Source organism: Salvia hispanica, chromosome 4 (assembly GCF_023119035.1).
Source record: "Salvia hispanica cultivar TCC Black 2014 chromosome 4, UniMelb_Shisp_WGS_1.0, whole genome shotgun sequence".
Taxonomy (NCBI): domain Eukaryota; kingdom Viridiplantae; phylum Streptophyta; class Magnoliopsida; order Lamiales; family Lamiaceae; genus Salvia; species Salvia hispanica.
Genome location: NC_062968.1, coordinates 43,682,446 through 43,699,056, shown reverse-complemented (window position 1 = coordinate 43,699,056; position 16,611 = coordinate 43,682,446). Strand labels below are relative to the sequence as shown.

The following is a 16,611-nucleotide window of genomic DNA, read 5'->3' as shown; positions in this document are numbered from 1 at the left end:
AAAAAAAGAGAAACAAAAAATATTAATAGCCTAGCAATATTCTAGAAATATAAGTCCTAGAGCTCAATCTGAATCTGAGGTTGGGCTTAATAAAAACTTCAAACCCATGTATAGGTTCGGCGCCTTATATTCATACTCTATCTGTTCCAAAAGAATGTCCATTTTATGTTTATCACGGGTTTTTATATAAAATTAATAAAGTAAGAGAGAGATGGTGAGAAAAAGTAATTAAAGTATTGTTAGTGAATAATAGGTCACACCTTATTAGAAAGAAAATATTTTTTAAAATTAGAAAATGCATATTTTTATGAGACAGACTGAAAAGAAACGAACGTATATTCTTGTAGGACAAAGGAATATTCAATTATCGATATATATATAAAAGACAATTTTTTTACCTTAATTTGAATATTTATAAATTTTGGGTATGAATTTAAATATTTATAAGTTTTAAGCAGGATGTTAAATATTTATAAATTTTGAATGCAATTATTTATTTAATTTGTGTGTCAACTTTAATGCAATAACTGGAAGAAGAAGAAAAACCATAGTCATTTGTCATAATTTATTGTATGTAAAAGTTAATTGACTGTGCTAATGTAACGGTTGTTATTTGTTAGTACACCTAATAATTAGGTCATGTATTTGAATTAGGTCATGTATTGAAAAGAAAATGGAATAAATGGAATGTAACTCATGTTGTCCGATTTCTGTTTCAGTTACAAAAATAAAAGTCCATATAAACTTAGAATTAAAACAATAAAATTACTTCATGTTGTCGCGTTTCTTAATCTAATCATATGATATGATTATACTATTAATTTCTCTAAGACTCACAATTTATTATGTTGTCCATGTCGCGGTGTATGTTTTTAAATTGCCAAATTAATTACTCCATACAATAATGACTTAATATTTTTTGTCTATAAATACGTATAGTATGCTAGCTGCTTATATTTCACTTCCACAATACTTTCCTCTGTTGCATCACGAAATTTCTACAAAAGAAGACATTATTTTCAGTACGGTTCTTACTCTTTTCAGTATATTTATATTCATCTATTTTAAGCACTCTTTTTGTGCAATTATTATGTTCATTCTTCAAGAATCTAAAGCCTAGCAATACTTCATCAGTAATCAAAGTCCGGTATGTGCATGTTTTTGAAATGGCTAAACGTGGAGCCAAATAATGTAATTTCCTTGGAATGTGTTTTCCATGGCTATACGGTATAGGTATTGTTTCGTATCTTAATACATTTTTTAGTTATTTATCTAAACTACTAATTATTTAAAAAAAATCGTATAGGACAATAGGATTCAAGGTACATTCCCTGCATTTTACAAAATAAGTTTAGTGACAAATTAGGAACGATCACTCGTTTCTATTTGCTTTTTTTTTAGAAGAAATAGAGTCCAGGCTCCTATTACAAACCATTGTTAATATGCTTTTTTTTATTATTATTATTATTATTATTATTATTATTATTATTATTTACTATTAACATTTTGATAATCATCTAAAAATGCAAAAATTTAACCTATTTTCTTATATTATTGTAAGAATGTATGAAAGTATGTACTAAAATTTTTGTGTTATATTTTTGCATTTTATTGAAAATTGTTAAAAGACTTTGTTAATAATTGAATTTTATAATTTTTTTTTAATACATAATAATTTGATATTATACTTGTAAAATGAAATACAATGTATCATGCATCGCACGGGGTTGATACTAGTTCACATAAACGCTAAATTAGCCTGGGTCTAATAACAAAAAAAATAAATAGTACTAATAAATCACTCTTTTGAGAATGACTCATCTCTAACCAAATAGGATTTGTTAGAGTTTGTATACTAGAAATCACGTTTCAAGTGATTGAATACTGTAAAACTCTTATTTTATTTTCCAAGGAATAAAACAGATTATTTTTGTCATAATGTTGTTGTGTTTTACATTTAATGGATGTTAATTGCATGTTTAAATGTATCAGTTAACTTGACAAAGTCTAAGTCTTTGTTTTAGTAGACCGGTTGTGGGCGGCGTCCACTTTAATGTAACACGGTCAGTCCTAAACAAAGAAAAAGAAGAATTTCACAACCTAGATGAAATTAGACTATCCATCGTGAAAGGTTGCAATGTCAGTCCGCATATTTCTAAGCCTTACTGAAATAAGATGACATTGGTGTGGTATAGCACTGAACGGATCTAACAACAAGACTTGTCCTTGTGATATCTACTGAAAGGCGAGGTCTTGATAAATATTTGTTTCTTAATCAATATAGGTTAGCATTGAGCATACGGTATTGATTATGCATTACTTTGACTTATCAAATGGTGTGAGTTTTTCGTAACCCAATAAACCTGATATATTGGGTAGTGGTGATTAATATCTAGTGGTGCTAGGATTGCTATTATATGGAATCGTGCGCGAGGTGAGTCTCGTTTGATAATGTCCTCAAGAGGAGCGCGGAACAAGGTTTTATTATTCGGAACCTAGCTAGTTGGAGTTTGATTACTCTATTAATAATAAATAAGCGTTTCATGCTAAGTCCACTCTTGGAATTAATAAGATATTAACTAATTAAATCCATAGCAGACATTAATTAATTAATGGACATTTTAATCTTAAGCGCGGGAAATGAAAGATAAAACGGAAACTCGGATGACTTATAATTTCGGATTTGGATGGCGAGAGTTCAATATTACTTCTGTAGTGGTTGCTCGTAATATTCCAATTAAGCTTATATTAAATTGTGGGTTCAATTTAATTAGTAAAAAGTAAATTGGATGAGCTCATATCCAAAACCTTCTATAGATCCCTGTCTGGGCCCAAAAGGAACTTAATATAAATAGGAGAATAAATGAGACAGAATCATCACAATTTTTATTCTTAAAATTTTCAGAAATTTCGCCCCTCTCATATTGAGCTGATCGAATTTCCTTCTCCTCCGTGGAGTAGTTTTTCTGTCTCTTTTATTTAAGTCCTAGTATTCTGGTGAGATCAGCCCACACTGATATTGGAGTACAGTTCGGGAAACAGAGAGAAGAACCGTGGTCTAGTATTCAAAGCATCACGTGGCGAAGTCGCTAGCCATCATCAATTCTTTGGAGAATTAATAAGGTATTATTTCTGCTCCGTAGAAAAGCATGCTTAGGTTTCAATTACACTTAGAGCATGATTAATTCAAGTTATGAGCATGATACAAGTGAGAATTACGCGAATAGAATTTGTCTAAATAATCTGCTAAATAGATCTGATTATTATATAATTTAATATTCATGCACACTTCCGCTGCCAGTTCCTTCAATATTGTACATTGTAAAAAAAAAATCATTCACAACTAATCTATATTATATTACTGTACATTGGAAAAAAAATCATTCACAACTTATCAATATTATATTACTGTACATTGGGAAAAAAATCACTCGCTAACTTATCTCTATTATATATCACTTTCCATTGTTCGCTAACCATAATTAATTTGCAGAGAAGACGAATGAGATAAGAGAAATTTCAAAAATCCTCCCATGCCACACATTTATTTTCTTATAATTCGATACGATAATGTTAACAAATGTTTTAATATCTATCCATTTTTGTATTTTATGATGTCACTGATTGAGTTATTTGTTTCAATTTTACTAGTTTTAATAGGTTGACTCGAACATGTTTATATATTGTGAAATTGATTCGGACTTCATGAGCTTAATTAGTTTACACACAAATGCACATACATAATTTGAGATATCTCAAACATAATAGAGAAAACATTTAACCAACTAATTAAATTGTGATACGTGATCAATTATTTTCGACTTATGAAAACACAAAACGATAAGAGAGTTGCGTGACATAATTGGAAAAGTCATACGGATTTGTACGATATTTGCCACACTTTATATCAACTAAAAAAATCCAGTGTGATTTTTCTTTATAAATTAAGAAGCAAAACTAACAGGCATATTACATAAAAGAAAACACACAACTTTGAGAGAGAAAATAAAATGGGTTCCAAGATAATGAATGCTTTTGTTGTGATTCTCCTAGCTATGCTTCTTCTGTCATCTCTGCAAGCCGTTACTGTGGAAACATGTATGGACTTCTTTTTATTTATTTATTTATTTTTGCCTTGTTTTGTTACACAATTGATAAATCATTTAGAATCGGATCTTCTTTGAGTTGCCTAATCGATCTTCTTTGAGTTGGCAACTGCAATTGCTATACTCCATCAGTCCCTTAAAAGTATGAATTTTATCTTTTTTAGTCCGTCCCTGAAAAGTGTGGGAATCATTCTCCATTAATAATACTTTAAAAAAAATTCTATCTTTATTACCTTTTCATTTATGTACTCCATTAAAATTCATGTCGAATCAAATATTTATACTCTTTGTGAAAAGAGTTTGTGAAAAGAGAGTATTAAAATTGAAAATGTCAATATGAGAACTTCAGTCTTAAGCACTAATACTATATAGCTAGATCAATTAATACACATGAATTTATATTTTTGGTGTTCATATGTGTCCTGCAAAATTCTTTGGTTTTAATTCAATAATAATAATTGTGATTTTAAGTTGGCAATTTTAGTTTTAACTATTTGACGATTAACTTTGTTTTTGTTGTTTGAACTCAGCAGCTACGAAGAGAAGTGGGGTGGATCCGAGATCAAAAAAGCCTCCAAGAATTGAGAAACCTTGTTTGCCACCTACCTGCCATCTCTGCGTGCCATGCCCACCCTACAGTCGTCGACACTGTTGCTAGGAAGAATGATATCTTGTTGTGGTGGATGATATCCACACCCTCTCTATAATACTACCTCTGTCCCTGAAAATTTGATACATATTACCATTTCGGTCCGTCCCTGAAAATTTGATACACTTCACTTTTACCATTTTTGGTAATGGACCCCATATTCCACTAACTCATTCCTACTCACATTTTATTATAAAACTAATACTTTAAAAGTAGGACCCACATCCCACCAACTTTTTCAACTCACTTTCCATTACATTTCTTAAAACCCGTATCGGGTCAAAGTGTAGCAAATTTTGGGGGACGGAGGTAGTAATACTTACTCCGTCTCATTCAAAATATTCAACTTTATTTTTTAGTTTGTCTCACTCAAAATGTCTATTTTCTATATTTGGAAATAAATCTCTTTTTCTTCTCTCCTCGTTAAATTATTTAACTATTTTTTCTCTTACTCAAGAACGTGGACATCTTGAGCTAAATCGGAGGATACTATTAAGCTAAATTGAACTAAGAATAATCCAATTATTTTTAATCGGACTAAAATTTTTAATTAACCCTAAAGTTTTAGTTTTTAAATAATCCTAAATTTTTAATTTTTAATATTAAAAAAATAATCAAATCACAATCAAAATTAAATTTATCTACAAGTTATTTTAGTTAATAAATTTATAATTTTAGCTTTTATAATTAATAAATTTAAGAAATTTGCAGTAGTATTTTTATTTTAATTTTTTAACTTTATAAAAATTTTAGAGAGAGAGAGATGATCTGACATAAAGTGATTTAAAAAGTGAGTTAAAAAATGGAGTATCATTTTAAGTGCTCAAACTATAAGAAAATATCATATTCAATACTAAAGGGAGAGATAGAAAAAAATATCATATCCAGTACCTAGATATGAAAGTCCAAAATGCTCTTCATGCCATAGGGACATTTTTGGTGCAAAATTATGATGAATGGTTAAAAAGTATTATGGTTGTGATTACATCTTAGTCTAAAAACTACCCATGATATTCTTAAAGTTTAGGGACCATTTGCGTGCGAAACGCATAGTTTACAGACTATTTGTGTAGTTCGCTCGTTATTATTACTAATACTCTCTCCGTCCCACAAAGATGTCACACTTGTAGAATGACATGGAATTTTAGGAGGTTTTATTTTGTTTGTTAAGTTATGAGAGAAAATATAAATTTTATATTTATGTGAGAGAACTGTTTTTTCAAAAATGAAAATGTGACATTTTCAATATTACAATCTACAGAAGAAAGTGAGAACATCTTTTATGGGACGAAGGGAGTACTATATAAAAGTAGGAACAACACTCTACTAATTTTTTCAGCACTTTCCTTTGTACCGTATTTCTTAAAACTCGTGTCAAAGTGTGACGTTTAAGGGACGGAGGAAGTAGCTATGATCTTTTTGATCCATCTCGTGCATGATTTTAGCTATGATGCAATGACATTTAATAGTATATGGAGGGTGTAGCTATGATCTTTTTGATCCATCTCGTGCATGATTTAAGCTACGATGTAATGACATTTAATAGTAGATGGAGGGAGTAGCTATCACCTTTTTGATCCATCTCGTGCAGAATTTTAGCTACGATGCAGCTTATATATCTAGTGTCATTGTAAAAAGATTATTGAATATTTTAATTACATTATCTTTTCTTAAATAGAAAAGAGTATTAAGCATTTTAATTGCTAGGTGGAATAAAAAAATTAAGTCAATAGTATAATATAAAAGTAATACTCTCTACGTCAGTTATAACAAAGATAATACTTTTGGATACAAAATTCAAGAAAATATGTTAAGTAGAAATAGATTAAATTAGAATAAACAAGAGAGAAAAATTTCTGGAGGGGATCTCCTACACCACTTTTCCTACTCCATTTCTAATCCACCTTTCACAACTTAATAAAATAATCATATAACATGTTAGTGATGTTAAGTGATAGTGAGATTATTTTATTAAGTTGTGAGTGTAAATTAAAAATGAAGTAGAAAAATTGGTGTAGGAGATCCCCTGCAGAAAAATAGAGAATAAGTTAGAAGGATACGTGTTGTTTCTTGCAAAAGATAATAAAAAGATACTCACTAAAGTATGCAGATAAAAAAAAGAATAAAGGTCAAATGTAGTCCCTAACATATGACCGTTTTATCAATTTAGTCATTAACATTATCATTTTGATTATTTGGTCCCTCACAAATAAACTCGGAACCGACTCGGTCCTCACTTAACAGAACCGTCAAAAAATAGACGGTGATTGCAATTTGACTATATTAAATTACTAATGGTAATGAATTATACCTAATTATAATTCTTAATTCCTATTAAATTACAAATTATTCATTTCATTTTGCAACTGATACTATCTTTTTTTCAATTTTGCTAATAGGAAAAGAATTATAATTAAGTATAATTAATTACCATTAGTAATTTAATATAGTCAAATTGCGGTCATCGTCTATTTTATGACGGTTCTGTTAAGTGAGGATCGATTCGGGTGCGAGTTTATTTGTGAGGGACCAAATAATCAAAAAGATAGTGTTAAGGACCAAATTGATAAAACGACCATATGTTAGGGACCACATTTGGCCTTTACTCTAAAAAAAATATCAATCCCTCCATTTCACTTAAACATGTTTTTCTTTTTAGTTTGTTCCAAATAAGATAACACATTTCCCTTTTATAAAATATCTATCCAATTAATATCCCAATCAACTTTTTCTAACTCCTATTAAAATATGCATCTTTCTTTCTCTTTCTAGTTTAATACTTACATCCACATTTTCTCTCTTCAATTAAACATATTACCAATAATTCCTAAAATCTCATGCCGATCAAGAAATATTTTATTTTAGCCCGGACGAGAGAGTTATGCAACTTAACTATTATGAAACAAAGGAAGCACTCCATTAAGTACAAAAGAAAAATTAGTGCTCATTTTAAAATAAATCAAAATTACTATAGTTTAATAAACATTTAACAAGAAATCAAATTAATTAACTGAATAATGAACTGGGGAATAGTTAAGAATATGACCACAGTAAATTACTATCATTATGAATATCAAAAGGTTCATAACTTGACAGCAAAACTAAGCAACCATCAAAAGTAGTTTCATTGAAACTTGCATAATGACAAGGTTGGAAACATCAATAGAAAGGTCAATTTTAAAGATGTGCATTTGCAATGTCAAACTCATTGCACTATCGGAAAGAAAACTTGACTAATGATGGCACAAAACTTTTCTACTACCAAAAAATCCACAACCTAGGCTTCACTTTTGAGTTCGAGTCCTTCAAAATCTATAAGGATCCATCGCTGCAAAATAAGCAACAAACAAATTTGAGTAAATATAAATGAAAATAGTACTCCTATATCCACTAACAATAGTCTTAGTCCTATCCACTACAAATAGCCGTGTTAGTGAACATCACAAGTTTTAATGTAAAATTGATTAAGTAGAAAAGAGACAAAAAATAATTGGAGTATTCTTAGTTCGATTTAGGTCAATATAAATGAAAATAATATCCTCTAGTCTAAGCCTACATACAGCCAATAGTGCTGGTAGTAAATGGCACTATGTTATACAAGGTAAATTGGATAAATATGAGAGAAGAAAAAAAAGTCTTAAGTATCCTTAGTTAAGGGTGGAAACTGGACAAATAAGAGGGGGAAGTGGGAAAGAGAGGCCTAAGAGAAATGGAAAGGGACTAATTTTTTTTAGATGGAATAAAGAGACTATTGGTTACAGGTGGGGCAGAATAGAAGAATAGTTCACATGTATTGAATATTTTGTAATTCTTTTTTCTAATGTGTATGTTTCCGTTTGTGACAGAGGATTGAATCTAAGGCAATCTGTGGTTGAAAACCTAGGTTAAAGATTAATTTGATTTATAAGTCTCTAACCATTTACTGTAAATGATTGGTGACAGTTTGCACAATATCAAACCAATATACAACGTAATCATCAAAATTGGTAGAAGATAAGGGTTGACAGGTGAAGGTAACAGTGGTGCAGTAGCAAATTCTCATTGAGTTTCTTCACAAAAGACCAAATTATTGTGATACATTCAGTTGCTACACTAATTTAACCAAAAGGTGCTCTAACAACTGCAGTACTATAGTTTTATTTCATCAAAGCAAAATCCATAAATCCAGATTCTTAGCATCAAACTAAAAAACCTAAAAATAAAGTTTTGCACCTTAGATATTGCTGGGATACATCATCACCCTCACTCTTGCACCCTGTTTCACAAACAAAATTATGAATCATCACAATTCAGAAATCCAGTCATCAACATAAACAGCAAAAATACTCGATTGACAGGTAAACGCACCATTGATTTAGGGGGAAGATTGGACTTGAACTTGGCACGGACAACACCACTGTTACCATGCGGCCGGGTAACCTTTCCCCAAATGCATCGGTAGTGGGACCCATTTTTCTTAACCTTGGCCTTATAAATGTACGCCATGCGCTTCCCGCGGTACCACGCCACTTCCTCTTGAGTGTTGACGCCCTCGATCTGAATCAAGGACGTGTTTGGGTACTGATTCGACTTCGACCTACAATTCACACAATACACACACTGAATCAATTATATCTCTCTACTAACACATCAAACAAACACAAAATACACTCGCGGAATCAATTATTTCTCTCTTTTAACACATCAAACAAACACAAATGTAGCTTGTTTGGGTACTGATTCAACTTCGACCTATGATTCACACAATACACACACGGAATCAATTATTTATCTCTATTAACACATCAAACAAACAAAAAATACACACAGGAATCAATTATTTCTCTCTATTAACAGATAAAACAAACACAAATGTAGCATGTTTGGGTACTGATTCAACTTCAACCTAAAATTCACGCAATACACACATTGAATCAATTATTTATCTCTATTAACACATCAAACAAACACAAAATACACACACGGAATCGTTTATTTCTCTCTATTAACACATCAAACAAACACATATGTAGCTTGTTTGGGTACAGATTCGACTCCGACCTATAATTCACGCAATACACACACACTATCAATTATTTATCTCGATTAATACATCAAACAAACACAATTTTAGCTTTTTTTTTTACCTCTTGTATCCCAAAATAGTTCCGCGAACGTAGAGCCTGCATAGAAACGAAGAAAAGTTTAAGAACAAAAAGTAAAATTGAGTGATAAATCGGAGTTGGATTCACACGAAATCTGGCAAAAAAACGAGTAGGATTAAGGGAAAACCTGACGCGCTCCCCCTGACGACCTTTCACCATTGTGTCTTTGTGAAAGCAAGCTTCGGCCGACGGCTGCGGAGAGAGGAGAGTCGAAAATGCTGAGAGAGAGCGGTAGGAAACCTAGATTGCGGGTTTATATGTAGTTTTGTGAGGAATGCTTGCTGCTTCATTTTGCTCAACGGCTTATTTTGGGCTGATCGGGCAATGCAACGGCCCATTATTATTATTATTATTGTGATAGGCCCATTACTACTATTTACTATTTTGGAGTACTAATATTAAAGAGCGATAACTTTCTATAATACTATTGTGATAGCTCTGTATGGAATTGGAATTAAAATAAGTAATACGTATAATTTAAATTATTTATTTAATAAAATTAAAGTAGTAGTAATTGATATGAAATTAAATACGAAGGAATGCTTATAAATCGCACACACTACACACAGGCGTCAACACATATATAAACTACATGCACTCGTACACACAATATACATATACGCAATATACATATACACAGAACACATTACATGCACTTATACACGCAATGCGCTTGCTGCACAGACACAATACACACATTACACATCCAACACATATTTCACGCGCAAATAACAATACTAGGCTACACATATTGTATAGACACCAATATTTTTTTGTTTTCTCTCTTTTTTATGTGTTTTTACTATAGTTTCTACTTTTTGTTTTTTTTTGTTTTTTTTTTGTCTTTCTATTTTTATTAGTTTCTTTGTACTCTATCTATATATTCCAAGTTAGTTGAGTCATTTCATTTTCTATACTCGTTGATAATAAATAATTAAAGTAGAGAGAAAGTAAAATAAAAGACAGAATAATATACATAAAACTCTTCTCTATATTAAGTATCATTTATTTTACTTTACTCTCTCTATATAAATTTATTACTATTATCATTTTTCTAAAATAGCGCAGAAAATTAATTGACTCAACTGCCATAAAACAGAGAGGATATTTTTTTGTTTTTCATATGTTATGCTTTATGTCTTTCTACTATTATTATTTATTTGTTTTACATCTCACTAATGTTACGTCTTTCCTATTTATTATAAAAAATCATTTACATTTTATTCATTTCTTTATTATTTAACAATTTTCATAATGGAATTTTATGAAATGTTATGGGTAGGTGGAAAAAGAAACTCTGTATATTTAATAATCTATTCAGTTAATATATTAATACGTTACGAAAAACAATAACTATACTTTCATTATTAGTCATTCCAAATTTCCATCAGTAACCTATGTTACTAAGGATTACCAACGGAAAACTCTGTCGCTAATTACACGTAGGTAATTTGCTTTTAGCTATGGACTAAGGAAATTCCATCCGTAATTCATCGAATCCGACTAACAAAGTTTTACCTCGATGATGCCCTTCTCCAATTGTCGTATATACGTTCACTTCTTGATTGTGAACACCAAAATAACATAATAAATCATGTTTGAGGATACACGAGAACTTCAATTTAATATCCTAGATATAGTATGACACAATTTTCAGCCACAATTACAGTACATTACATTACATTTTCAGGCTACACTTGAAAATTGCATAAGTCCCCAGTCCGGTCATAGTTTCAGTCATAGTTCCATACTACATAATCTGGACTCTTATGATCTAGATAAGAAGCCAGACCACGACTCATAAACACAAAATGACATACTTCAAGTTCCAGTTTTGTGATCGGACTCACGATGATTATACATTCTTAAATGATATGAAAATATAAATAAAATAGTAGAGTATGATAAAGTAGGGTCACGTTCTAATGCTTATAGAACCTTAATCCAAAATCAAGACCAAATCTCCACCCTTAGATTTTAAAATGAGTGGATGAGATTAAATCTTACGAATCTCAATAAATAGTAGACAAAATATCAACAAAAGGGTAATATCGTCATTATGTTATCATATGATAATTTTCGTGAATGTTTTTTTATATCAACATAGTGTATCATAAATATCAACAATATGACATAAGAATATCAACAGTAGTACAAGAAAATATCAACACATATTTATTGAGATTTTTACATGGTTTTATTGATATTTTTTTATATATTTGTTGATAAAAATCTGGTTATCAACATTTACGAAAACTAAAATAAAAAATATCAAATTTCATCATCCGAACGTCGTCGGAACATATGCAATTGAGATTTCGTTGGAATCCTTATAAAATTATCTTTAATTTGATATATTTTTTGCAAAAAAATAATTTAAATCGAGAGAGTTACGTAAATTTAAAGTTTTAAGATGATTTTAATGAGAGAGAAATGGCATTAATACCCTCTAATTTTATTTATTAATTTTCTTAATTAAAAATATAATCCATATGACATTATTTCAACCATTAGATCTTCTAATTTAATGGCTAAAATTTAGTCTTAATTTGGGATTGCTAATTAGTTAGCAATTGATCACTCCCCTGATAAAGTATACTGAAAAAATGATTGAATAATTTAACGAGAAGGGAAAATGAGAAATTTAGAGTAGTTGGTTGGTGATATCGAACATAATTGTGAAGCCACGAAAATAGAGATTTCGGCATTTCACACACAATTGAAGAGTGTAAAGACAAAATCGCACACAGTCGGTGAGCCATCATCTCATTCGAGTGAGAATAATGATCTATAATGATTACATATTATGGTCGTCGTTGAGATTAATAATTTTGATGGATAATTATATTGTAAATATACGACGATTTTGAAGTTGATTTATAAAATCTAAGGGCTCGTTTGATTGCCCTGATAGGGCAATGTGTGATATGGGTGTTGTACACGATTTTGTGAGATATTGTGGATATAGGGTTATCTCATCTTGGTGTTTGGTTGCCCTGATAAGCTTCGCTTTATAGCTTATATGGTTTTTTATTGGACTTACAGAAACTAATGATAAGAACGCGGAATGACACTTGTATCCCTCAATATTTTTGCTACTGACCAATGTATCCCTGGAAATCTACCTTATACACGCCCAAAATCAAAATGGCGTCCAACCAAAATTCTCGCGCCTATAATCGTCTATATTCGCTGATGCTGCATTTGGAGAGCAAGTAACGCGGATATCAGCCATTCCCAAGCTGTAAACATTGTTTTTGGCCTTGAATTATAAATAAAAAAAATCTTGTTTAACAAGTGCTATGGAAATATGAACATTGTTGGACACTAATAATTTGAATTCAAGAATATAGATAAACTCAAATATAAAAAAGCTGCTCATGGAATTCAAAGAAAATAGTATCATCTCAAATTTATCCAAAACAAAATAGGCAAAACTCATGGTTTTGTAACATTTGGCAAAAGATTCAAAATTATCTAAAACTCAATCAGTTTTGAGAAGACATGAGCAGATTCAGAAGCATAAACGCAGAAGATGTCGATTATGCAGCAGCTGATGGTTTTGTTGCAGTAGAAAGTTTAGAACTCTTCTTGGCCAAACTCTCACTGCTCCTATCCCTCTGTTCCTTCATGCGAGTTGCAAGAAGCTTCTGGTACTCAGCAGCTTATGACTTGGCCTTGACAATCCTCTTCTTCTTGTCAGCGATTCTAGCTCTCTTTCTCTGAGTCGCAAGACTTAAAATCTATACAAACTTCAGCATTTGAATCAACAAGCTACATAATCAAGCCCATATCATCAATGGATTACTAGCACCAGCAACTATTAGAGCAATGGTGTAGAATGTGTATAAAAAAAACATATGAATAAAAAAAAACTACAATATGAGTTCAAATTCATTGTATAGCATATTTTTGGGTCATTAATTTTAGAAAAGAGAGATAAGACGCAAAAGCCCCAAAGCTTCAATCTAGCTAAACAAAGCATAAAAGCAACCAAACTGTAAAATCTATTTCAAAAACCTATCTGTAACACACACAGGTTGATCCAATTGACGTACATGGGCAGGTATTGAATCTAAAACTTCGGACTATCCTAGTCGGTCCCAACGTTTACGTTTCCGTGTTTGCGGGCAAAGAAGTGTGATCATAAAGGAGATGAGCAACAAGTTTATTTGATAGTTTCGTATAATCTCTTCTAACAAAATCAAAATGGTTGTCATTTCATTCTGTCGACCAGATCCCTGATAAATCCAAACATAAATTTGAGGCTCAGAAAGACAACAAACATTTGCTTTTAAGGCTAACATACAATGATCGAATATCAGTCATGAAGGCCAGGAAACACAAGGATTGCATACTGGATTCGAACTTAATTTCCTCAATAACGCAAATAAAAGCGACGCAGATACCTGGTTCACAAAGCTCCGGAAAAAATATGTAACTGGTGCTGAAAAAATGCTTTGAGAAAATTGAATCAGTGAAACAATACATTCACCAAAACACAACAGACAATAATTTGGGAGAAAATTGACAAAATTTTATAGGAGGTACTTAATTTTAACTGTAATTAGGCCATGGATTGCGTACCTTACGAATTTCATCTGGGTTAGCCATGTAGATCGGGCTCCGATTCAATAATCCCCAACAAGAATGGAGCTACTCGGGATTGGCGACACTGCTGATATTGGGTCTGAATTCATCAACCCACAGAAACCCAATAATGAAAAAAGGGAATTCACATATCGACAAACCTTCAGCCGACCTTCAGCCGACGGTGGTCGGTGCTTAAACAGAAAAAATTCGCGCCGAAAGAAAATTGTTGCTAAGCAAAACGACAAGCTAGGCTCGTAAAAAACTATGCGTGTCCCAGATTGAGGACAATGGCGAGGGGTGTTTTAGACAAAGGAGTGCGGTAGCAGCAATCTGGTTCTCCGAGGTAGCGCATATCGGAGGCTTCAGCCTGGGTAGAGTTATACGCATTTGGGAGGGATGTATCTTAATTGAAACCGGGTCAGAGCTTGTATACCGGGTTATCGTATAAGTATATCAGGGCAACCAAAAACTAGATAACACCTATATCCGACGCCTTATCTAGGCATATCAGGGCAATCAAATGCCCCCTAAGATATTAGTGCAGGCATGTTCAGCTATGTGACTAAAAAGTTTTACCAATTTAAAGGTTAAGAAACTTTTAACCCAACAAAGAAACAAACCTGAGTTAATGTCAACAAAACTACAAAAGGACTAAAAAAATAGATAGAGTAGCTCAAATATGAAGCCAAGTCCAACAACCATTTCAATAAAACAAAACAAAGTTATCGTTCACCAACCAAGCATTTTCAAGACTAGAAATAGTAATATCCATCCTAATAATAATCAGGATCATATTCAACATCACTGTAACAGAATTCAGCATTGTCGAAAACATACAAGTCCTCATCATCCCAATCATCAAGCTGAAAACTTGGTTCTGTTAAATCGAGCCACAGATCTTTTATTTGATTAGAACATCTTTCGCCAAGAACCCCTTTAAGATCAAGACCGTCACATCCTTGAAGATCAAGTGACACGAGGTGGGGGCAGCCATCGAGGATTGCTTTTAGTCCCTTATGTTCCATAAGATGTACGGAAAGTCTGAGATGGTGAAGATTAGGCATGGTTTTTCCAATTGCTATAGCATACTCTGTAAATTCTTGAGGCTCCCAAGAGTAGTTGTAGTAGGTAAATGATTTCAACATGGGGCAAGAGATGCCGATGCTTTCGAAATCTTTGAGAGTGGGCACTGGCATGACAATAAGGTGCAACTCTTCCAATTGTGGGGCATTTTTCATTGTGCGAGCCAAAGCAATTCCTGTGATACCATGTTCCGAAAGTGTTAGGCATCGAAGCTGAGTTGATCTGTCAAAGAGTTGAACATAGACCATATCAGTTATTCTGGAAACCCCACAAAAATTGAGGTTCTATTAGCAAGAATCACCACACCATAAATATATTTCGGTTGTACAAACACCAGTGACAACAACACTTAAGTTTCACTAAGTTTTAGAACACAAACCTTACAAGTTTGAAATCAACATATAAAGTTCTAAGTTGCCAAAAACTAGTTCAATTTCTTAGAACAATTGCTCAAATCTTTTTTTTTTAAAGACAAAACACAAGCTAATTATTAGCCATATTTAATATTAGTAATAATCATCCTTCAACAATCAACACAATTGGCTTAGTAAAACTAAAATGTGCATTAGGCAAGTGGATGAAAATGGAGGCCAAAAATGATAAAAATGAAATGGGATAATTGATTCGAGAAATTCTAAAGTGAAAGTAACAATAAAGGTTTGGTTAGAGCACAAAGGTAAATTTAAACAGCAGCATTGTAAACAGAGAGAGAATCATACCTCTCGACGACGTAGTTTAGCAACTTATCCCCTTCAAAACAGGCAAGCTTTAGCTCGACCAATTGTCCATGGCTACGATCCACTGCACAACGGAAAATGCTCTCAAATTCGTCAAGTGCGCAACGTCGATAGTGCAAATCAATGGCGCGCCACATGGTCGGATTCTTGCAGACTCTCCACCATGTTGTGCACACTCTCTGTGCACTCTTCAGTATCTCTTCAGTGTGCAGCCTTTGAAGGATATTTGCCGTCAAATCCTCGGGCAGTTCGGTCCATGGCACCATCGTTCAAATTGGAAATTGGAATATGTTCGGGTG

At 32.1% G+C, this 16,611-nt stretch overlaps 2 protein-coding genes and 2 long non-coding RNA genes across 7 annotated transcripts; 1 reads left to right on the top strand and 3 right to left on the bottom strand.

Moving 5' to 3' along the window:
- The first annotated feature begins 3,957 nt into the window (after nucleotides 1-3,957).
- On the top strand, nucleotides 3,958-4,871 carry LOC125185566. The gene is made up of 2 exons (XR_007170186.1): nucleotides 3,958-4,098; nucleotides 4,637-4,871. It is a non-coding gene; the product is annotated as an uncharacterized LOC125185566 (long non-coding RNA).
- Nucleotides 4,872-7,857: 2,986 nt separating this feature from the next.
- Nucleotides 7,858-10,163, bottom strand: LOC125223700 (60S ribosomal protein L35a-3). The gene is made up of 5 exons (XM_048126963.1): nucleotides 10,027-10,163; nucleotides 9,882-9,917; nucleotides 9,103-9,331; nucleotides 8,968-9,010; nucleotides 7,858-8,083 (listed from the first exon to the last, which is right to left on the bottom strand). The coding sequence occupies exons 1-4, from the start codon at nucleotides 10,056-10,058 to the stop codon at nucleotides 8,969-8,971; spliced, it is 339 nt and encodes a 112-aa protein (XP_047982920.1). The 5' UTR covers nucleotides 10,059-10,163; the 3' UTR covers nucleotides 7,858-8,083; nucleotide 8,968.
- Nucleotides 10,164-13,263: 3,100 nt separating this feature from the next.
- Nucleotides 13,264-15,032, bottom strand: LOC125218062. 4 transcript variants are annotated; one of them, XR_007175867.1, is made up of 3 exons: nucleotides 14,651-15,032; nucleotides 14,487-14,577; nucleotides 13,264-14,357 (listed from the first exon to the last, which is right to left on the bottom strand). It is a non-coding gene; the product is annotated as an uncharacterized LOC125218062 (long non-coding RNA). The 4 variants fall into 4 exon arrangements; XR_007175866.1 differs by having other exon boundaries at nucleotides 13,264-14,346; XR_007175869.1 differs by having other exon boundaries at nucleotides 14,487-14,574.
- Nucleotides 15,033-15,265: 233 nt separating this feature from the next.
- On the bottom strand, nucleotides 15,266-16,578 carry LOC125221149 (putative F-box/LRR-repeat protein 23). The gene is made up of 2 exons (XM_048123274.1): nucleotides 16,295-16,578; nucleotides 15,266-15,797 (listed from the first exon to the last, which is right to left on the bottom strand). The coding sequence occupies exons 1-2, from the start codon at nucleotides 16,576-16,578 to the stop codon at nucleotides 15,266-15,268; spliced, it is 816 nt and encodes a 271-aa protein (XP_047979231.1).
- Nucleotides 16,579-16,611: the final 33 nt, after the last annotated feature.

Coding starts and splice junctions, on each gene's coding strand:
- LOC125223700 (XM_048126963.1), bottom strand. CDS start 10,058: ATGGTGAAAGGTCGTCAGGGGGAGCGCGTCAG. Junction 9,918..10,026: donor CGTCAGGGGGAGCGCGTCAG/GTTTTCCCTTAA, acceptor GTTTCTATGCAG/GCTCTACGTTCGCGGAACTA. Junction 9,332..9,881: donor ACTATTTTGGGATACAAGAG/GTAAAAAAAAAA, acceptor TGTGAATTGTAG/GTCGAAGTCGAATCAGTACC.
- LOC125221149 (XM_048123274.1), bottom strand. CDS start 16,578: ATGGTGCCATGGACCGAACTGCCCGAGGATTTGACGGCAAATATCCTT. Junction 15,798..16,294: donor CTAAACTACGTCGTCGAGAG/GTATGATTCTCT, acceptor ACTCTTTGACAG/ATCAACTCAGCTTCGATGCC.